General features: G+C 45.5%; 1 protein-coding gene across 1 annotated transcript in view; it reads left to right on the top strand.

The window, feature by feature from the left end:
- The first annotated feature begins 3,766 nt into the window (after positions 1–3,766).
- The window catches only part of PPM1H (protein phosphatase, Mg2+/Mn2+ dependent 1H), a 143,977-nt gene continuing 124,476 nt past the window's right edge, over positions 3,767–23,267 (top strand). Inside the window, exon 1 of the mRNA XM_074571862.1 lies at positions 3,767–4,396. Within this exon, the coding sequence (XP_074427963.1) occupies positions 4,161–4,396 (236 nt within the window). The 5' untranslated portion in view covers positions 3,767–4,160. The remainder of the gene's footprint in view (positions 4,397–23,267) is intronic.

Raw genomic sequence — 23,267 nt, 5'->3', positions numbered from 1 at the left:
GAGACAGAGCCTCTAATAGCCATGAGTTTCCGTTGACTGTAGGTATTTGTCTCCTTTCCCCCAGGTTGTAGGGGAGAAGTTGACAGCTGGAGGGCAAGGCTGCCACTCAGAGGGATGTCAGAGGGCTGGAGAAATGGGCTGACTGGAACCTCCTGAAGTTCACCAAGAACATATGCAGAGTCCTGTTAACTGGGATGGAATAAACCTGTGTTGAGGGCTGACTGTCGAGAAAGCATCTTTGCAGGAAAGGGCCCGAGGGACCTGGTAGACAGCAAAGCAAATATGAGCCACCAGTGTGCCTTGGCAGCCATGAAGGCTAACCGCATATTGGGGTGTATTAGGAATAGTCAAGGGAAGTGATCATACCCCTCCAAATGGTACTTGTGAGAGAATTGTGTCCAGTTTGGGGCTTCCCAGCTGACCTACTGGAGCAAGTCCAGCAGTTGGCCATCAAGGTTTTCACAGGAAGATGCTGAGAGAAATGGATTTGTTCAGCCTTTAGAAGGCAAGGCTAAGGGGGAGAAACCTTACTGCTATCTTCAACTACCTAATAAAAGGGTAGAGAGAGGAAAGAGTCTTATTCTTTTTGGAGGTGAACAGTGACAAGAGGCAACAGACACAAACTGCAACAACAGAAATCCCAAATATATATCAGGAAAAAAAATTTCATGGGTTGCTAGTTGAAGATTGAAACTGGTGCCCAGAGAGGCTCTGGTATCTCCATCCTTGGAAATACTGAAAACTTGACTGGACAAGATTCTGGACAACGTAATATAACTTTAAAGTTGGCCCTGCTTTGACAAAGAAGTTGGAACGCATGGTCTTCAGAAGTCATCTCCAATCAGAATAAAAGTTTATTCTCTGTGTCAATCTGTTTTCATCATGATTAAAATGCACTTGAATTTCTTGAATGCTGAACATGATGCATGGCAAGGTGGCATAACATAATTCAGATGCTTCAAAGAGCTCATATGAATGCGTTTCTGGCCCACACACAGCTCCACAAGCTCCACGGTGTGGTTAGCCATTCAGAGAGAAAAGTATATTTATCACAATATCACAAATAAGTTTATATTTAAAAAAAACCCAACTTGTCATCTTTCCTTTGCATCAGTCGTGGGATTACAGAAGGATACAGAGTCAATTTTCAAACATTTGCATAGAGAATTCAGCCTCAACATTTTATTTGAAGTCAATATCCAAAGCTTTAGATATCTACCCACCACCAAAGAAAAATGTCTGCCTTGGACCAGATGGATCACAGGCTAGGAGATTTGAGTAACTTGCTGAGCTCTGACAGACCTCACCATTACTTCCTTTGAGAAACGGGGCTTCGCCTTTGACTCAAAAGTGAACAACACGATCCTCCTTCCCAAAGAGAACTGAAATCAAAGCATCTCTATACTTTTCAGCATGAAGAGGCCATATCATACCTGTTGTATCCTTGCAGCATTCTTGTGCCAGAGGCAAGCATCCACAGAATTTCAAACAGCGCACAGATTTGTTTTGAGTGGTGAGCTGTTAAGCTGTCTCCCCATATGTCTGATCTGAGCTTTTCCTTGTCATCTTGCAGAGATAATCATTTAAACTCTAGCAAGCCTATATATACTCCCTTAATGTTTCTCCTTCACATTTTGTGCCAATCAGTGACCGCAGGTGGGGCAGGAGGACAAACACTGCATCCTCTCTGTTTTAGTTAATGGTATTTTTCAAAGTCTTTGGGTCAAATAAAATGCAAAGTTTCGTCTGCTGGCGCAGCCTCTCCAGAAGTATATTTGATAACCAGTGAGGGGCTCTACTTTTACACAGAAAAAATGAGCCTCTCCAAGATACATGTCAAGTTCCACTCATGCCCCTCTTCTCACTCCTGTCTTCTCCAGGTGGCAGATCCATAACAGCAGTAGTGAGGGAAACGGGCGCTGGAGTGCCTGTCTGAGGAAAAACACTGGCCATCTAGCAGACAAAAACAGTATAAAGACATTGTCCTTTGGTGGAAGAGGCTGGGAATGAACTGGGACCGGACAAAGCAAACATCCTTCAGGCCACCGAATAGAGTAGCCACTGGGCTTTGGGAATCCCACCACCTCAGGCTTGCTTTCCCCTGTGACATGTGAATCTGGATGAATGGCTGCCTGTTATGGCACCCAGACACAGGTCCTGTGAAAAAAAGCCCGGATTTTTTTAAAAAGTCTTTTGTTTCTTTTTATTTCTTAGCATTTTTCTCTTAAGTAACAACCTCTGCAGCATAACCAGGAAACAAAGCAAATAGCATGAAAGGAAGAACTACGAGGTTTCCATTATATTGTAATCAAATGGTGAGTTATTAATGTCAAGTATTTTTTGACCTAAGAGAGGTTTACTGTTCCTCAAAAAATCTATAATATCAGCCCTGGAAACGACTAAATGAGAGGAAAAATAACCACCTCCTCCCAAAGGAGGTATACCTCTAATGTTTAATTCGGGGTGGATATTTTTCCAACTGTACTTCAAGTAGCACTTAACACACTCTTAGCATCCCTGTTCGCTAATCTACTTTTGGCTCTGTAGATGTTATTAATAGACAGTTTTATCATAAAAACTAGTAAGTGTCACATCATCTTTCTCACACATTGCTCACATCTGTACCTAATTACCTGGAGCAAACACAGGCATTGTTGGAAACTCAGATATCAGGATGTGCTTTAATAATCAGAAATTGAACGTGCTCGCAGGGTTTAGCCTCCAAAACTGTAACTGCGTGTTCAGTGCTACGCCAGCTGGTTCCTAATATGAGCCAGTGAGATGACAGCCCATCAGCCCCACTAGCCACGCATGATGACTAACCAGATTTTCCCTGCTAAGTCCCAGAGCTGTGCTACCCTCACGGCTTGCTGTACCGACAGGTCACTCTGCCTTTTGGTGGGACATAGAGCTCTCAGGAGTAATGCAATATCCCAGGGCATGGACACAGCCTTGCTGTGGAGGACACGCTTCCTACATACTCCTGCTACCTTCCCCTCACCCCTGTTTTCCTGAAGCTTGGGAGACCCAAACCTGCAACCTTTCCCTGCACTTGGGTGACTACCATTTGCAGCGGACCTGCCAAGTTGTTTGGTTTTCTTGTTGTGTGCAAGCGTATGACATGGTCAATACGACACAGCCAGGGAAAGAGGGTTTAACACATCTGTGCTTTCAAATCTGAAGATATTCAGGCTTGTCCTTTCACCCTCGCTCCACAACCGCATCCTAACAGCCTGGCTGTGCGCGGGGGCACCCGGGGGCTGCCCCACTATCTCCGGGGCAGGCGGGACCCCCGGCTTCCCCAAGCGGGCAAGGGGGAGCCCACGGCCGGCTGGCCACCAGACTCGTTTTAGGCCACTGCCGCTGGCCCGCCCAGGTGACTTATACTTCTTCTTTTACAGCAAATTGTTTTGTAAGAAAAATACCTTTGGCATGTTTAAGGGGGAGAAGGATGGAAAACCCTTCAAACGGCACCTGCGTCCCACAGCATCAGAGCTCTGCCGGGGGCCGGGACGGCGCCCGGCTCAGCCCCAGGGGCGACAGGGACGGGGCGCACGGCGGGGCGGCGACCACCCGCCCGCCGGTAACGGCACCCCCCCAGCGCCCCGCCGCGGGGGACGTCCCCCGGGCACCTCCTCCCGGCAGGGCCGGCCCCAGCCCCCGCCGCACCGCCGCAGGAGCAGCCGGGGGCGGCCCTGCCAGGCCCCGCCCGCCGCGCACCTGCCGCGGGCCGTCCCGTTCCCGCCCCCTCCTCCCCAAGCCCGGCGCAGGAGGCGGGCGGGGGCGGCGGTCGCCAGTGCCCGGCGTGTGCCAGGAGCCCGCCGGTGCCGCAGGAGGAGCAGGAAGCGCCCGGGCACATCCAGCCTCGCTATCACATGACTCAGCAGCGGCAGCCGCCGGGCTGAGTTCACCCAGCGCCGCGCCGGGAGGGGGGAAACCTACCGCCGCCGCCGCTGCGATGAGCCCGCGGCCCCGCGGCTGCCCCTGAGCCCGTCGTTCACACCCCCCACCACCACCCCCGCCCGGTTCCCCCATTGCGGAAGCGCGGCGGGGGCCGCCGGAGCCGCCGCCGCCGCAGCAGCAGCAGCGCTGCCCGCCGGCGCCCCCCGCTCCCCGCCCTGCGCGGCGGCCCCGGCGCTGCCGCCGCCGGCGGGGGTACTATGCTTACGCGGGTGAAGTCCGCCGTGGCCAATTTCATGGGCGGCATCATGGCTGGCAGCGCGGGGGCCGACCACGGCAGCGGCGCGGACTTGCCCCTCCGCTTCCCTTACGGGAGACCCGAGTTCCTGGGACTGTCGCCGGACGAGGTGGAGTGCTCCGCCGACCACATCGCCCGCCCCATCCTCATCCTCAGCAAGGAGACCCGCCGCCTGCCCTGGACCACGGGCTACGCGGAGTGAGTACGGACCCCGGCTGCGGCGGGCAGGTGGGCGGGCGGCCGGTACCGCCGCCTCTGGTCGCCGGTGCGCCCAGGAGCTCCTGGGCGCACCGGCGACCAGAGGCGGCAGTACCGGGTGACCCCCCACCGCGGCGGGTGCCGGCGTTGCCGGAGGCGCCGTCCCGGGCCTGCGCGGCGCCGCGGGCAGCGGGAGCCGGGGGAGGGAAGGGCGGGGGGGGGCGGTGGGTAGCCGTATCCGTGTCGCCCTGTGCCGGGCCCGACCGTAGCTTTGCACCTGGGTAGGTCTTTTTTTGGGAGGCCGAAGGGTGCGAAAGGGCAAGTGCCCTTGGAAGTGCCCGCGGAAGCGGCCGGTAGCCTAAGGGTGGGAAACGGGGGGGGCGTCACCGGGGCACCTCCGCCTGCAGTGGGGGCACCGCGGGAGAGGATGGAGCCCCCGCCGGTGAACAACTGTCTCCATTCTTGACGCGGGAATGAAAAGGGCCATTGATGGGAAACCCGTGTTGGTTTGTGCGTGTGTAACTGCTTCCCGCTGTCCAGAAGTGGTGAAACGTGTGGGGTTTGGGGCACCTTCCTGTGGACCTGGCAGGGCAGCTGGTCGCTTGTTCCCCAGGTGCTTTCCAGTTTGGGGGGGATGCTTGAGGAACATGAGCTCCAAACGGAAAGAAAAAAAAAAAATCCATTGAACAGCCCCAAAACTGGGCTTTCCTAGCAGTTTGTTGCCCTGACTCACTCATGTCATGGTATTTACTTTAGAGGGTGTCTGGTTGTAGCCTTGAGCGCAATCAAAGTGATTGCAGGCAGCACCTTCGATACCAGCCAGGCAAAGGGCAGCATTCGTTTGGATGCAGATCCTTATCCCGCTGGCAAGTGGGAGTAGCTGCAGAGGCAAGGCATGTCCTTGCACTTCATTCCTGTATCAGTACACATGTTTTCTTCAGTGATGCTGGGAGCAGGACTCAGAATTTGGTTTCTCTCCGCTGCTGTTTCAAAGCCTTGAATGTTTCTGGCCATCCATGTTGCTACCAACTCACAGGTTACACAAGTTACGCTAAACAAGCTCTTCCAAGCTACAAACTGTTTTGCTGTTGAGTCTCTTCAGGCATCCATGAATTCCCCACAAAGCTACTGCAAAAACTGCTGCGAAGGCTTCACGTTGTTAATGAGCAATCACTAGCTTTATTTAAAAGGTTGTTACATCATTTGGGACACTGAATTGGGAAGAGAGATTTAAAGAATTTTAAATTGGATTGTTCTCTTCAGATTATTAAAGAATTTGAGTAGACTACTGAGCATATTCCCTGGGAGCAATAAATTTAAATGTTTAAAAGTAAGCTCTAATTGTTCTGCTACTATAATAGTCCCTTAAAAAGCAGTGCTTTACCAAAGCAAGTAAGTGCTGCTATTTTTAGCTTAGGTGAGGTGCTGTGGCTTTCAGCAAGTAACTGTAATTGCAGGTTGGTGACAAGGTGGAAGGGAGGATCTCTGGCTCCCAGGTACACGCATCCACTGCTGCCCGAAAGCTTTACCCAAGACTGTCGGGGAAGAAAAACATGTGTGCCAGAAAATGAAAGCCCAGGTAGACCCTGTAGATGAAACCACCTGTGAGGGAGGGTTTGAAGATGAAGTAAATGGCTCTGGTGATCATGAAAGGAGAAGAACGTGCCAGGATCGTTTTCGTATACTTATTATTCTGAGCTTTGAGCAGTTCGGTTAATCGAGAGGCGTGATAAAGTCACTGGCTTTCTCAGTTCCTATTGTTATCTATATGAACAGAGGTTGGCCTTTTGCTTTATCTCTGGTTTTTTTTTTTCTTTTGTCTCATCCCCTTCCAGTGCAGTTGCTGGTTCCAGTGCCGGTGGAGCAGACCTCAGTGAAAGGTTCTCCTTCTTAGAGAGAGAGAGAACTAGTGAACTTGTTATCAGGCTCTTCCCAGAAACATCTATACGATCTTCCAGAATGGAGTTTGGTTGTAACTGGAAGATGTTAAAATGCTTGCTGTGCAGAAGCTAAGAGGAAAGCAGTGTTACCAAAATGGCACTGTCCTCCAAAGAAAGGCAAAGCAGTGCAACAGCCATTAATGAATAAAGAAAAAGAAGGAAATAAGGATGAACTTGGGTTTTGCCGAAAAAGACTTTTTTCTTTTTCTTAACTCCTACTGAGCTATTACCAGGCTTTCTGAAAATAATTGCGAGACTTGCTTGGAGATATACTTTCAAAATACCTGTTCTCCTTCTGGAATGTATTTGAGTTATATAGAGAAAAGAAATGGAAAAATACCAGGAAGGTCAAATTACTGTTGTACATACTCTGAAGTTTGTTTGCTTGGAGGAAGCGGGGGATGAAGTACTTTTATGCTATCATTTAGCATTGTGTTAGTGTCTATATTGAGGAAACTATCAGAGCAGTGTCTGCCTTTTGTTACAGTACAAGTGAGCGCTTGCAAGAATGTCAGGAGGAAGTTTGTTGTCCTCACAAGGCGCTTGTGACATAACACAAAGATCAGCCGTTTAATTCACATGTTACTGGTTTGCTTTGGTATGAAGGAATTGGAATATACGTGTCGTACCCACAATGCTGCGAGGGCCAGCTTCCCTGAGCTATTTCTTTTCCCTTGTTTCCATGTTGCAGTAAATCAGCAAAAGTGATTCCAGTGTTTTGTTGCCTTTGGGCACTGCGATTTTTACTTCTTGAAGTTAAGGAGAGGTTTGTTGTAGACTTAGAAGGTGGGGACTTGGCCCAGAAGGTGTAAGGGGAGAGTATATGCCACCTCTGTTGTGTCTGCCCTGATGTCATGGGCCGTCCGCACAGCGGGGTTTGAGTCGGTGGATTTATGCTCCACACCCAGCACCTGTCTCACTGTCCTTAGGAGGAAATTTTGGCTCTGAGAACAGATCACCTGGAGGCTTTGGCTCAGGAAAGTGTTTGTAATGTTTATGTTCTTTAGTTGTAAAACATGTCAGTTTACAGATGATACTAGAGCTGCTTGATGTTGTCATGTTAGTGTTTCATCCAAGCTGGGTAAGGCATTTCGGCATTAGACCTGGTTCCCATGCAGGACTAAAGCAGTCTGAGTCCACAAAATATGTAGGTTTTTTCATGGACTTCTTGTTCCTTTGATTCTTGAGGATAGGAGTTTCTTACTAACTTAAGTAGTAATAAAGAAGCCCACCCTGTTGACTATTTCTTCTCTTTAGCATCTGTGGTATGTGCCTGTTCATCTGACTTGTTCCCATGGAACAAGGACTTCTCCCCTTTTCCCTGCTTCTCTCATACTGAACTGTTTTTGTAATAGATATTTTTGCAATATTGCTCATCCATGTCATATATTTTAACTTATTTTTAAAATTACCTACTTATCTCTGTGGTATTATGCAGTGAAATGTAAATTAGCCTTTATTTTTTATTATTAGCTTCCCCTCTTTTAATAGTGTGATTATTATGCAAAGCATGTAGGCAGGCAAATGAAATCTTCAAAAACATACTTGATGCTGGGATAAAACATCATTGCTTCCTGAAATTTCAGTGGGAATCCCATAGGGACTTGGCTTTCCTTAATCGGTGAGCAGCGAAAATTGAAAATTGTCTTCGAAATGACTCCCCTGCTGTCTCTTCCTTGCGTGGGAGACCCGAAACCTTGAATTTCAGTTCACCTCATGCTACAGGATGGCAAAAAGCTGGTAGATGTTTCCAAGAGTTACTCTTACACCACAGACACTTTTCTAACGGTCGTCAAACTCCATACAAGCAAAATGAAAATTGTATCCCACCTCCAGTAAGCTTTTTAATTGTCTTTAAAGGTATCACTTTAGTTTAGAAATAAACTTTTCCTTTTTAATCAAGGGCATCCTTAACATAGTTTTACTGCATGCAGCTAGCTGATGTGTATGAGGAATGACCCAGGGAGAGGACAGTCTGTTAACAAACATTCCTTTAAGTCTGCCTTTAATCCAGAGGGGTAAGGAGATTTGCTGCTCTCTGAAAAGTTAAGTGATTTATTTGAGTAAGGGGGTGGGGGGGATCCTGCCTGACACTTTATTTACTCGTTGCCCTCCCTCCCCTCCGCGGGCAGCTCCCAAGGCCACAGGGCTCTTCCAGGCCTTTCCCTGTATGAGCCACAAGCTGGTTTCTGAGGTTCTGCTTGGCGTGTCCTGTTACTGTGAGGAAAATTTCTTATCTAGACCCTTTCTGTGCTGCTTTCGGTGTGTTACGACCTCTTCCCTGCAGAGCTTCTGTGAAGCTGCCCGCAAGCCCCTGCCTTAAACTCTGAAAGTAACTGGCAAAGCGGAGGCAGTAACATAGGTGGAGTGTGTAACATGAAATGACTCGGATGGTATTCACCTGCATCTGAACTCTGCCCAGAACATTTTCACCTTTTGCTCTTTTGCTTTATCTTGTTTCCCCTGTGAAGGTAGAGGATGAACAAGGTGGAGCAGAGCCTTCCTCTCCTGGTTGAATTCCTGGGGCTAGATTCGACGTGACAAAATAGATGCTAAATTTGCAAATGACAAAGGATGAGCCTGCTACTTGTGCTGGTGGAGTTGCATTTTGTGGTAGTCAAGACTACCACATTGCATTTTGTGGTAGTCAAAGTCAAGACTAGTCATTTTCTGTCTATTTTGAAAGTGTACTCCTGGTAGTCTAGAATTCAGTACTATTACCACTTTTCTAAATTGCATGAATCCTGGGGATGGGATCATAGCTAGCTGCTTCTGTGTTGTATGCTTTCCTCTCTTTACTGTTACCTTTCTGCAGTTTCTTTGGGGAATATCAAAAGGTGCTATTAAATACATTTAAAGGAAATGGGGAAAGTCACAATCGTATGTTGTCTGTGACCTTATGCAAAGGACAGTTTTGCCTGCCTTTTCTATTAATTTTTTAAAAAATTTCTAAATGACCCTTTAGATACCTTTGCAGTTCCAAGTTATAATGGGTAGCCAGAAACTTGACTTTTGTGCTGTGTGTGTGTTCCTTGGCTTGTAATGTCAACTTATTATCCCAGCAGTGCCTTTTGTTTGATGAGACACAAAGTCCTGGCTCTTTTTCCATAATGTTACATTTCACAGATAATGTGGTTTCTCTGCTCTGCAGGCCTGCAGTAGCAATTACATTTTCTCTGTGGTGTGGTGACTGCTGACCCATAATGGATGCAGAGTTGTAGGTGAAGTATGATGACTGTGTCCTTCTGCAGCATTATTACAATGGCACGTTGTTACAGCAATAACTTAAGTTCAAAATGAAAAGGAGTGGGGGAAGCTTTTCTTTTTCTACTCTAAGTACTCGTTGCTTTGTAAGGCTGACGATGTTGCATCATATTTTCTCATGCTGTATTACTTAGCTTGTAGGAAATGAATGTACGTGAGAATTGTCTGGAGGTTTTTATTAAAACAATTTTCTGCCTTTCTCAGCGATCATAAATTTTAGGTTGGCACAATCAACATAAAATTTGTTGATTTTTTTTTGAGTTAAGGTAACACAGAAGTATTTTTCCACCTGAAGTACCTTTCATAGAATCCTAAAATATCTCAAGTTGGAATGGACCCATAAGGATCACTGAGTCCAACTCCGCGCTCCTCCCAGGACTACCTAAAACTAAACCATATGACTAAGAGCGTCATCCATATGTTCTGCCTAGACCAAACTATTTATTCAAACGTTAAGCATTGTAATAACAATCCAAAGCAGGTCAAAGCTTACCACTTCTGTGAGATGAGGTAAACCAAAGCACTTGCCTGTCCTGAGTTGGTCAACATGTTGTCGGAGGATAGTGTAGGGCTTGCAACTACTGATCGCTTATTCTAATCTCCTTTGCCTCCTATTAACAGGAGATAGCACTACCAATGTGCTCCTGTGAATTGAAAGTAATATTCTCATTTCTGGGAGCTAGTCTTTCGAGCCGTCATCTGGGAGCATGACTCATACCTCGTCGGTAAACACAGTTCTTCTATGTGTTCTGTTTGGTACAAATTTCAGGAGGATGGTACGCCTGGGAAAAGAAATACCTTTTTTTATCCAGTTCTCTTTGGCTGTCTTCTCAGGTTAAGTACACAGAAATAATAAATTACTTTCCGTTTTAAATTTTTTAAAAATTTGTTTGTGCTTCTCTTTGTCTGGATAAAATTATGTTTCTTTATTCCTTCTGTAGTTCAGAACGCAAGACTGAGTAGGACCTGATGAATGAGCTAAAAATTCAAATCCCATACGTGTACCCAAAGACAACTGAACATTCTTCCTGTGTATGAATTATTCTTCTATGCATAATGTAACGTTAACTTTAATATACATTGCCAGACTCTTGTTTAAGCCTGAGCTCATATAAAACAGCCTACAGAAACCTCATGATAGTTTTAAGAGCTTCAGAAATCCTTTTCCTTGGGTAAGAGCTTATACTATAGCATCTAATATTTATGTAATGTCTCTAATCTGCCAAGTGTCTTGCAAATAATGATATCAGAATAACCTTGAATAAAAATGTACATGTGTAAATGTGCTGGTTCCTCAGGTGAAGAAACCAAGGCAGTGATGGTAAGCTTTGGCAAGAGGTTTGGTACAAATGTGGAGAACAAATCCTGAGTTTAAGGTTCTGTGCTTGGACAACACAGTTGTTCTTCCTGCAGTTGTGTGCTTGTTCCTATGTGGTCTCTAATTTCTTATAACTAATAGGGGTAAAAGGAGAAAAAGCGAGGGGGGAAGGGTAAATCATGTGCTCTGGTATTTTTAATGTAGTCTAAGTTGCACACATGATTCCTAACGACGCAAGTATGAAATTCATCCCTCTAAGCTGTCTTGTATCACTAGTCCCCCAGAGGCTTAAGGCTAGTGCTGTCTCATGTGTTTCTGAAAAGCTCACTTGAGGACGGTCCTGGCTTCTGAAACCAGAGGGTGACTGTGTCCTCCCGGGCAGCTTTACTTTGGCCCCTTTTGGCCTTGGCACTAGTGGCAGTCAGCAGATGTTACCTGCAAACACTCCAGCTTTCTTCATTTGTCTTAGATGCAGCTACATTGCTTGGGAAAGATGTAAGTAGGATAGCTTGGCGGAGTTATCGTCATGCTATAAAGTAATCTGACGGGGCTGTGCCCCTTGGGGTGAACCGCTTTGAGCCTGTGAATGTGATCAAATGGACATGCTCAGCTCGACCTTGAAAGGAAGCTGCGCTGCAAAGCACAGGTTGTTCCTGCCGTGGGATCTGTGTATCACGTGAGGAAGAAATATGGTTTGTAGGTTTAAGGACAGGTTAAGTCATCTCTGTGTTGAGCCGCATCCTGAGTTAAGACTTGGAATAGGGGAGCGCTGTTAATGAGTGGAGGGAGACGTCTTTGGGTGGATTTGTGCTGAATAGGCACAGTAACTTTGCTGGGGTAGGAGTAGGTGCTGCGTGTGTGCTGGAGCAGCGTTTGCAGGGGAGACAGAGGCTCCTGGATTCACTCCTATCTTGGATCCTTATCCTCGCCCTTTTGGATTTGTGTTCTGATTGAACTAGCTGCTCTAAAATGCAAGACGTCCTACTGGGCAGCAGTAGCTCGGTATGAATTGTGCATTTTGTTGTCTCAACTGTCTGAAAATTATTTTTCTCCCTCCTTGTTAAACAGAAAGAGGAAGGTGACTTTTAAGACTTGATTCCCATTTGGCAAGTTACATTACCTGGCAGGGTATATGTTTGTGATGGCCAGCTACTGTACAAGCTATTATCCAGAGTGGTTTCCTTGCTCATAAGTTAGGTAGAGTATAAGGGGTCATGGTTTCAAGTGCTCAGAGTGCAAAACATTTAGCACAGCTGGTGAGAGAAATCCCAGCTTGTGTTGAGCCCCTCCACCCCTCAAATGCAACAGACATGGTGTGGGACTTTTATTGCATACTAATTACAGAGGTTCAAGCACATAGGAGGTGGCCAGTAGGTCCGTTGCAGCCATTTGGCCGGCTTCACCGCTAGTGTCTCCTGCCCAGCTCCCCCATCCAGTGGCATGCTTGCCGTCTAGTAAACACTGCCAACTGCACTTGTGGCTGTAAGTGGCAGGGTGCTAAACGGTTGATGCTGCGTGAGCTGTTCAACAGATGAACCTCATAAAACAGCTGGAGGCAGGTATGATTCCTCCTCCCAATCCTGTACGTAAGGCAAATGTTTGTCCGCAGAGTTTAGCATTCTCTAAATAAATGCTGCACCCAGTATTTCTTCAAAGGAAAGCTGTGCTGGAGTAAAGCCAGTCTAAGGGACATCCCTTGTTCTTGATCACTGCATGGTTTTATTGCTGCAGTCTAAGAGGGGAAAGGAGAAAAATAAGGCTAAGCTGAGGCAGCCAGCATTGGCAAGTGTGGTGGTTGGGGGAAGGCTCTGAGCAGGAGGGGTGTTGGCAGTGCATAGTTGGGGAGCACCAAAATATGGACCCTGTGCATGACTCGGCACTTGTGCTGATTGAGGTTGTCAGTGTGCTGGGGTGGGGGGGAGGGTCCTTTCTGTCATGAAGCAGGGTGGCAAATCTGGAGCTTGGCTCCTTGTGTGGGATCTGTATTCAGCATGGTGCTGGGGGAGTCCAGGGCTGCTGAGGTACAAGGCTATGGGCAGTGCTGTGTCCCTAGAGATCCTCTGGCTTGACAGAACTGAAAATGTATATATTTTTTAAAAAAAGAGAAAATTATAGTGGTAAGCTCTTAGTCCCATTCACTGAAGTGATTATCATCTGTGTTTAGCTTAGTTTCCTTCTTTCTTTTCTTTGATACCAAGGGTAGCATGAACACCTGAATCTTGTATGGCCACAAGACTTGATGGCCAGGGCAATGCTTCTCCTAAATGGTCCCCACTCCCAAGAGGGTCAGGAGTCAAATGGGCCTGGTCCCTAAGAGGAAAGAGAGCAGCATTATGTCAGCGTTTGCCTGCTCTAGTGTGGGGAAATCTGTCTGTCCATCGATTTTGCTTGTCATAATGTCAGGTTGTTTGTAATTCTACTGGGCATCTCCTCTGCTGGAGGAGGAACAGTGTCAGATCCTGTAGGCTCTGCACCTTTCCTTCTCGTGAAAGCAGGTCCTGGATCCTGGTCGTGACCGTGACTGAAAGCTGAATAACTGTTTCCAGTATCTCTTTTTTTTTTTCTTTCCCTCCTGTTTCTTCTTTTTGAAGTGCTACCATAAGATGTAGTCAATCTTGACTGATTGTTTTCGATGCTGTTCAGGCTCCTTTGCAGGCAGTGATAATGACACTGATACCACCAACTTGAGGTGATGAGTTTTGTCTGACTTAGGGAGAGAGGGTGGGGAAAAGAGGGGGAAACCACGTACTGTCATGTATATGCTTTCCATGGTGATCTCCTGTTATGATAGGAGGAGAAACGTCTTTGATTGCATCTTTTGCTACTTTTATTTTGCACTGTAAACTATTGGGTCTTTTAAGGGGGAGATGACACAACAGTGTATGTGTGAGTTGGAGTGGAAGAAGAGCAAGCACTGTTTGGGTGTTAGCTTGCGGTGATTTTCTAGATCATACTCTGACGTCCTGCGTACCACTGCTTCAGAAATCCTGCAGCAAAGTGTCCTTGGACTGGTGTTAGAGGTCTGTGAGATTGTCTAGGGATCCCTTTGTAAGTATAGCTCTGCTTCCAAAATCTTCCCAGTTAATATCTCCTTCTATTCAATCTGCCAGTCCCATAGCTAAGTGCCCTTTGTGGTGTCCTGTCTGTGTATCTGCCCCATTGCGTAAAGGTACCAAGAGGCGAGATCTTTCCTTCCCTCTGTGAGTCCTTCTGAGTTTCCCTGATTTGTTCCTCTGTCCTTCATGTCCTGTTATGATAATTTCCACTATCCAAACTCCCTGCAGAGAGGAAAAAGAGATCCAGCTCCATCCAAGCTCTGCAGCAGATCTTTATTTTTTTTGGCCAACATGGATTCATTCAGGTCAAGTATGATTTGTCTATCTTTAGGTATGTTTTAGAGACCTCCTTAGAAACAGATGATGTGTAGTGTGTGTTTGTAATGCTGTAAAATACTTGTCAGCTAGCACTAACAGTCCTAGTCTTTGGTGGAGTCTAATGTTGGAGGTGGGACTGAGGCTGGGTCTCCAGCTCTTAGAACTTGAACAGTGGTCCATTTTGTGGAGAAGTCTTGCAAAGAAAAAAAAAAAGTTACCCTGTTGTTCTTCATTGATCTCTGTATTTTTCAGTTGTAGCAGATCACCATGTGGACAGACACGCTGTGGGTTCTCATCCATGAAACACTCCATACCCATTCCCTGGCGTGAAACAGGATCCTTTCCATGGCAAGCTACCTAGGCAGGGAATTTGTCCTTTTGTTCAGGTGTGGTGTTAAAGATGCAGCTCTTTGAAGGCTAGGAAAATACTACAGGCATAGCTGCTTTGCATTTGCATGGGTTTTGTTAGGTTTTGAAACAGTTTGAATGAATGGGAGGTTAGTGCTGGAAAAAGAAGTTTCCCAAAGTGCCACTGTTTGTTTTTTTAACTATTATTATTATTTTATTATTTTTTTATTTTCCCCTTTTGCTGTGAGGGAAGTTGCTTTTTATCCTTGGTTGTGGACTTTATTCTTTTTGATTCACGGCCCGTGCTGCCTGTCTATGAGGAGGAGAAAGTGAGAAACTGTGAGAATTAATAGAGGGAAGCAAACCTTCCTTTACTTTCTGGTTGGGAAGAGTGCTCCTGAAATCGCTTCAGGCCCAAGTGTTGTAACTGAGAGCAGGGTCCTCTCCAGCGGGCTCAGGGTTGTGTTGGATGATCTGTTTCAAAGCCGCCACATCCCTGCCTTGCTGACCAGGCTCACAAAGCAGCTGAGCAGCTCTGCTCGTACCCAGGAGTGCGAAGTGTTGCACCTTGATTGGTTTTGGTGGCTGTGCAGGGAGCTTAGTGCCAATTCCCGTGTCCCATTCTGTTCCCCCCCCTGCTGTTAATTCCACTGGCTCCATGTCTGTGCAAGTGCCTTGGCAGGCTGAGTGTGGGTCTTGGGTTATTGTTTTTTTTTGTTTGTTTATTTGTTCAGCAGTATGTGATACTTTGCAGAAGCCTGTGCAGTAAAACTAGGTTCCTTAAATTGCTGGTTAAGTGCTTTTAAAACAGCATTTGGGAGAAAGTGCTCTTTCTTCTGAATTTGTATTAAGGGTCTTTGTTTCACGAGTGAATGCTAAATTTTGGAGTAGAAGTTAGATCTAAAATCCAGTTTGAACTAGTTTTCGTTTCTCTTTGCTGAGGTGTCTTGACTGAAAAAGGAAATTAAAAGGGTGGTTTTTTCCCGATTTCCTTCCAAGGACTTGATCTAAGTTCAAACTTGCAATATTTATCCTTTAGAAATTTTAAGAGCCGTACAGTGAAACCTGCATTGTATGTGTGGTGCTGCTGGGGATGGAGTATGCCTTTAGATTCAGGTATTTGGTTAGGCATTTAGAAATGAAAAATACTTACTGTAAAGTTAACCTCAGTGAATATTGTTGCTTATATCACCACATAGACCATACATTTTTATGGATAGTTAGTCTGAAATGAGTGATTTCCATTTTGCAGAATGTAAATAGAATTTTTTTCCCCTTTCACCTGCCCTTTGCACAAAAATTAATTGTTTTTCAGGCATTTTGTGTATTTTGAAGCTGAGAACTTATATCAGTTACATATACTTTCGACCCATAAGGCAGGAATTGGTAAGGCATTAAAACTTACACTGATATTTTTAAGAATTAAAGAAAGGTATGTCAACATTAGGCTTGGAGGGTGATTCCCTCTCGTTTACATTGTCACCTCTCTTGTTAATCACATCTCCAGTCCTGTGTTTTCAGTTCATTTCTTTATTCTTCTCAACAAACTTTAATTAAGATCAGTGTCTCCATGTCTCTTGCAAAATGCAGATGACAACTTCTTCGCGCTGGGACTCCCTCTGGCGTACTTCTCAATGTCATTTTAAGGTCTCTCCATCCCTCTCTGGTAGTGCAAAGCTGGGAATTACAGCCCAGTGAGTTCCTTCAGCAACCTCTCCAGAGTAATCCCTGAAAATCCCAGGTCTGGGGATGGTAATTCTATTAGCCGTTCAGCAAGCCGAGTCTGGAAGAATGCAGCTGGTGTGTGGTAATGTGGGAAGTTCCCCATCTCTGCCTTTAATCCTGCTTTTAGAGGGAGGAAAAAAGTTATAGGCTAATGTGATTAGCTGTAATCCCATTCTTGCTTGGTTTTAGAGGAGTGTCTGACTCCTAAATCACAAGCTAGTTCTGTGAAGTGCTTTTGTGGAGAGGACCAGGAATTATTTTGGTAGTCAGCCCATTTGTCTTTGGAAAAAACACTGGAAGCAAGAGAAAAAGAAATTCTCATAGTCGGCAGTGAGTTCCTAGCTGTTGCACAGTATGATTTAGAAATCTGAAACCAAGAGCATGTAAATAGAAACACAAAATGAGCATAATCCTTTCAGGTATCTAGGTATATGTATAAACACAGGCAAGGAATAACTTACCTGTTCACTGCAAATTGCTCTTCAGGGCTTTGTATGCCCAAAGGTTTATGCTGGGATCTTGTTATTTGCTGAAATGTTGCTGTTGAAACTGGTGGTGTGGTTGGCTCTGTGCAGGCCGGGGACAGAGCTGTCTCTAATAAAAGCCACAGCTTCTACTTGAAGTGAATGATCCGGGGACTTTTTTTTTCCCCCATTAAGGCACTTGTTTTTCCTTTTAGTCCTAAGGGAATGAAAACACTAACTTCAGTGGAAGTGCTGGTGTGAAGCATTAGACGTCCTGTTGGCCGCTGGAGCGGGGCAGAGGCAGGACCCTCCATGACAGGAATGGAACACGCTGCTGCCTGTCCCCGTGTGCGCACACAAATGATACGCCGCTTTGGGGACAAAGGTCGTCATCTTCTTGTGTGAAAGGCAAAGTGGAACCTGAGATCAAGGTCTTTCAATGCCATTGTTTGCTAGTGGCAGATCAGTTGTGTTCAAAGGTTTGGTGCTCCCCGCGGCCTTTGTCTGGGGAGGAGGAACCACTGCCCTCACAGGCACGGCCTGTGGCCCGTTTTCTGTTTCCAGGGGAAAGGAGGGAGAAGGCAGAAAAATACTTCGTTGGTATCTTGTTTGTTTGCTGGACAAATTGGAAATAAGCATGGCTTGTTTTGGAGTCAAATGCTGCATGAAGCCTCTGGCGTGAATGGCTCTGGAGAGGGATGAGGTCTGAGGACTGAATTGTTGCTGCCTTTTTTTTTTTTTTTTTTTGAGAAGCAAATTTGAGATACCGCAACTTAGAGAAACTGTGTGAATTGAGGCTTTCCCTTGTCTTCCCGTCAGGTTCCCCCTCCTCTCATGCCCTTCCCTGGCAGCATGGCGGCAGTGGTGGCATGGGGACCCTGGGTGGGGGGGTCGCTGTGGCAGCTGCCCCCAAGGGATGGCCACCTGGCCTGAGCTGTGACACAGCTTTGCAGCTCGGCTCCCTGAAGGACTGCAAGGTGGGAGCAAATTCACTGAAAAGGAGTATTATTCGCTTTTTGTCTCCTGTGTTGAGTTGGCCTCAGGTATCGGTCCTGTCACAGTAGTTCAAATGCTTCGGAAATGTGGGAGGGACGGTGCTGTAGTGATAAAATGCTGCAATACTAGTCCTATAAATGTATAGGCTTAGTCAAGCTGGTGTTTTGAAAGGTTGTGTGGGACTGCCTTGTTTACAAATAAAAACTACCACTTAGTTTAATTAGGGTGTAAGACACACTGCCTCTCTTGCGCTTGTTTACAAGCCTGACGATTTGGTATGTGGTATAACTGCTGTGCTCCCTCACAGCTTTCTCTAATGCCACGAAACTTCTTTAGGCTATCAAATATATAACTGAGTGCCTTCAAAACAACAACAAACCCCTCGAACCTCCCCCTGCTATCAAATAATTGAAGGGGAAACTTTTATTCTTGTTTCCCCTTTTGAAATTGTATCATGCTCCCTGGAGAATTTGGAAACACTAGATGAGTAACTAGATGGATTTAATCCTGGAGAATTGTAGTGGTGCTTAGCACGGATAATTTGAATTAGCATCACACAGGTACATGTTTTAAAATTACTGTACCTCCTCTAGTATCCTTGTAGCGAGCATGCCAAAATGGCTGCTTGGTGCATAGTCAAAAAGCCAAAGAAAGTATCAGTACAAGGGAAGTGGGATGCGATAGTGGAAAATGGATTGCCTCTGTAAAAGTCTACATTTAAAACACTGTTGAGAAGACTGTGTTCACCCTTAATTATGGGCAAAGCTAAAGAGGAAGGAAAATGACTGTGGAAAAAAACAAGTAGGAAACAGTGGAGTTGGAAGAGAGGGAATAAAAATGAAGTCTACAAAACCAGGACAGAGCACGCTGAAGGCAGGGTAAATATTTCAGTATTGGAGGAAAAGTTTAACAGGAATAGAAACCTCTATGACAGAAAATGAAAGGCTGTAAACAGTGATAAAAGGTAATGCTTCCTCATGTAACTTAAGAGTATATGGGCAGATTTAATTGCTTGAGGGCATACAATTGTGAAAGGCTTCTTTAGTGTCTCAGGGTCTTCTGTTTCAGGGTGCTCTGAGACCTTGGATCTAAATGTATTTGAAATTGTTAGAGGTGTCACGAAAACCTGGACTATTTTTTTTCTCTTTAAAATAGAGAAGATAAAACCATTTGTGCTTTGCTGCATGACAGAGGACTCTACTGGGCATTAAGGGGATCACTCTGCTATGGCTGGGTTCATTCCTGAATTAACCTGGTTATTATATATATTATATATTAACCTATATATATATAATATATATATCATATATTAACCTGGGAGTGTAGCAAAAGGATGAAGGGTAACAGTTTTAAACTGAAAGGGGGTAGATTTAGATTAGATATTAGGAAGAATTTTTTTCTGCGAGGGTGCTGCGACACTGGAACAGGTTGCCCATGGAAGTTGCGGATGCCCCATCCCTGGAAGTGCTCAAGGCCAGGCTGGATGAGGCTTTGCGCAATCTGATCTAGTGGGAGGTGTCCCTGCCCGTGGCAGGGGGGTTGGAACTGGATGATCTTTAAGGTCCCTTCCAACTCTAACCATTCTATGATTGTATTCTATTTCTCACACTTCCACCTGGAATACCTGGACTTATCCCTGCAACAGAGAGCAGTGCAATTAGTGGGGCACAAACTGATCTGCTGAGAAAATTCTTGCAAAGGTGTTTTTTTTTTTTTTTTTGTTATTTGGAATGATAATCAGTCCAGAGCGTTATGGTTTAACCCCAGCCGGCAACTAAGTGCCACACAACTGCTCAGTCACCTCCCTGCCATGGGATGGGGGAGAGAACTGGAAGGGCGAAAGTGAGAACTCGTGGGTTGAGATAAAGACAGTTTAATAGGTAAATCAAAAGCCACACATGCAAGTAAAGCAAAACAAGGAATTCATTCACCACTTCCCATCAGCAGGCAGGTGTTCAGCCATCTCCAGGAAAGCAGGGCTCCATCATGCCTAACGGTTACTTAAGAAGACAAAGGCCATCACCCTGAAAGTCCCCCCTTCCTTCATCTTCCCCCAGTTTTATATGCTGAACATGATGTCATATGGTATGGGATATCCCTTTGGTCAGCTGTCCCAGCTGTGTCTTCTTTCAGCTTCTTGTGCACCCCAGTCTGCTTGCTGGTGGGGTGGTGTGAGAAGCAGAAAAGGCCTTGGCTCTGCGTACTCAGCAGTAACTAAAACATCCCTGTATTATCAACACTGTCTTCAGCACAAATCCAAAACATAGCCCCATACTAGCTATTATGAAGAAATTTAACTCTATCCCAGCCAAAACCAGTACTCAGAGGAAATACCAAAATGTGGGAGAAGGCCCTTCTGTGGAGAGCACAAAAGAAATTGGGAAAGAGAAAGGCACTTGCAGTACAAAACACCTGGTGCTTGCAATAGTATGTCACACAGCATAGTGAGGGGTGCAAGTCTCATACAGAGCTAACATAGCATTTTGCCAGAGAGCTTATCTTAACCAAAATTTAAAGGATGTTTGTGAATGTGTAGACAGAGATGGGGGTTTTCGTATAAGAGGCATGAAGTCAGCTTGTTTGGGAACGCTGCTGCTAGAACATCTCCATGAGCTATTACTCTCCTACGCCTAAAACAGTGAAACAGGCGTTATGCATATCTGCAGATAAGAGCTTACACAATATTCTTCATCAAACTCAGTTGTGAAACAAATAGAAAGTAAACCTGGTAAGCTGTGTGAGTTTAGCTATGTAAAAAGTAAATCTGTGGGGATATGGGAGGAAGCGTGATTGCAGACTCAAAAGTGAAGGTGGGAGAATTCCAGCTTGTTATTTTAGGAAACAGCATGAAATCTGAACAAATACCTGAGGTGTAAGAAATAACAGCATCCTGGCTTGTATCAGGAACAGTGTGGCCAGCAGGACTAGGGAAGTGATTGTCCCCCTGTACTTGGCACTGGTGAGGCCCCAACTTCAATACTGTGTCCAGTTTTGGGCCCCTCACTACAGGAAAGACATTGAGGTGCTGAAACGGCTCCAGAGAAGGGTCTAGAGAACAAGTCTTATGAGGAGAGGCTGAAGGAACTGGGATTGTCTAGCCTGGAGAAGAGGAGGCTGAGGGGAGACCTCATTGCCCTCTACAGCTACCTGAAAGGAGGTTGGAGAGAGGTGGGGGTCGGTCTCTTCTCCCAAGTGAATAATGACAGGACCAGAGGAAATGGCCTGAAGTTGGGGCAGGGGAGGTTTAGATTAGATATTAGGAAGAATTACTTTACTGAAAGAGTGCTCAGGCACTGGAACAGCCTGCCCAGGGAGGTGGTTGAGTCACCATCCCTGGAGGTATTTAAGAAACATATAGATTTGGTGCTTCAGGGCATGCTCTAATGGCAGAGATTGTGTGTGTCGGGGGGGTTGTATGTGTATGGTTGGACTCAATGATCTCAAAGGTCCTTTCCAACCATGAAGATTCTATGAATTCCTATTAAGGTAGAGTAAAATGTGTCTGACACGAGTCTGTCAAGGTACTTAAGAAACTTTTCCACTTGTTCAGCTCTGAATAGGAATTTGGTCTAGAAATCTGAAAATAAGAATTTGACAACTCATTGAAGTCTGGGACCATTACTGGTGTTGCCCCATTACAAATAGAGGCTTCGTGCATGAGCAGCTGCCGTACCTGGTGTTAGCAGCTGGGGAACATGTACCACAGCTGAGAGTATAGGTTTCATTTGTATGTGTTGGCAATGACCTATTAATGATGTTTTGAGGAAAGGCATTTTAGACAGGTTTTTAAAGAAAACATACCCACGACCTTTCTCTGAAACAAAGCCGTTCCTTATTCAGAGCGTGCCCAGCAGGCTGCCATACTGGGAGGCAGTTGTGTTCTTGAAAGTGTTTTGTTTTCTTTTGCCTATTACTCTCCTTTGGCCTTTCCTATCAAATTGCTCTCTTGAAATCCCCTGCTGTTTGTTTGCAACAGTTGAATGAAATGGAAAACTTCTAATTATACCCTTATCTAGGAGTGCTGTCGCTCTTTACTTAAGTACTGTTTGAGATAAAAAAGCCACGTTGCTCTACTTTTCAGCTGGACTAATCTTGCAGTGTGACAGATAAATTTTGTGAATTATGTTTCTCTGTGATCATTGATCCTTTTAATTAATTGTGTGGCAAATCAGCATGAAACGGAAGACTTATGTCTAAAAAGAGCCAATATTATTATTTTTCTCTGCCAGCTTGCAGTCAGTGATGTCCAGTGTGGCAGTGGTGTCCATTTGACCTGTGGAGAGTTAGGGGACAAGAAAGTTGTCGTCACGCTTTGATTGCTCAGACCTTGCCAGACTTCTGAGGTCCAGCCCACAGACCAAGAAACCCTCATCCCCCAAACCAGCAGGCATCTGAAATACACCAGCAAAGCATTATGTTCAACTCGGGTGCTAACGTAGCACCCTAGGGAGAACCCCGTTTCATCTAAAGAACGCTCTTTGTTGTTTCTCTGGACAAGCCATTCCCACATCTCCTAAAACATTTGGAACAAAAATTCTCATTCATTGTTTATCCTTTTATTTACCATCCTATTCTGTGACGATGGTAGATCAGTGTGCATTTTACAGCCACAACTGGAAGACCAAACCTTGAAAAAAATTTCTTCATTATCCTCAACCCACATTCCTTTTCTGCCCTCACTTCTTGAGCTTTCAGAATAGCCATCAGCCTTACCAAAGTCTTCACAAGCAACAAACTTCCAGTGGACTAAAAAAAAAATCAAACCCCGCTGAAACCAAGCTGGGCCAAAATAGCACGTGTTTATAATAAATGCTTTGGACCACAGAGCTGTAGGAATTCCTGAAACCTGTGTATGCTTTGAATACAGTAGACTCTGTCCAGAGCAGTAGTGCCATCATGGGAATTGTGTGGGTGACTCTACACCCAGATGCTTTCCTGCAGACGGTTGGTGAAGGGCTGGAATGCTATGTTTTTAGCAGGAAACATCTTTCATATCTTCCGATCATTATCTTCCTGGCCTTGATCCTTCCATGTTACTTTAAAACAAAAACAAAAAAAAATAAATCTAGAACAAAACAGATAAACGAAAAGCTTTACAAAGATGAACCTGGGAAATCAAACTACTTGTAACTCTCCTGGATATACATAATGGATAACGGTAGAGATACACATATGCATAGTGGCTGGGATATCCCTAGATATGTATAATGACTTTATGGCCTGACTTGTAATTATCCTGCTCTCCTGCTTCTCTCCTCTCGTTCCTAGTGTCACCTTTCTCCCATTGTCTTACCAGCCAGTGCCCTTCTTGTCTTATGACATGCTTCATTTTCTGTCGACGCTTGTTTCTTTATGATTTATCTGCATTTAGTTTGAAGTTTTCTGAATTTGTTCATTTCTGAAGCAGTTTGCAGATAACCTGGGTGAAAACATTGGGCAGAG

Source organism: Larus michahellis, chromosome 1 (assembly GCF_964199755.1).
Source record: "Larus michahellis chromosome 1, bLarMic1.1, whole genome shotgun sequence".
Classification (NCBI taxonomy): domain Eukaryota; kingdom Metazoa; phylum Chordata; class Aves; order Charadriiformes; family Laridae; genus Larus; species Larus michahellis.
This window is presented reverse-complemented; position numbering and strand designations above follow the sequence as displayed.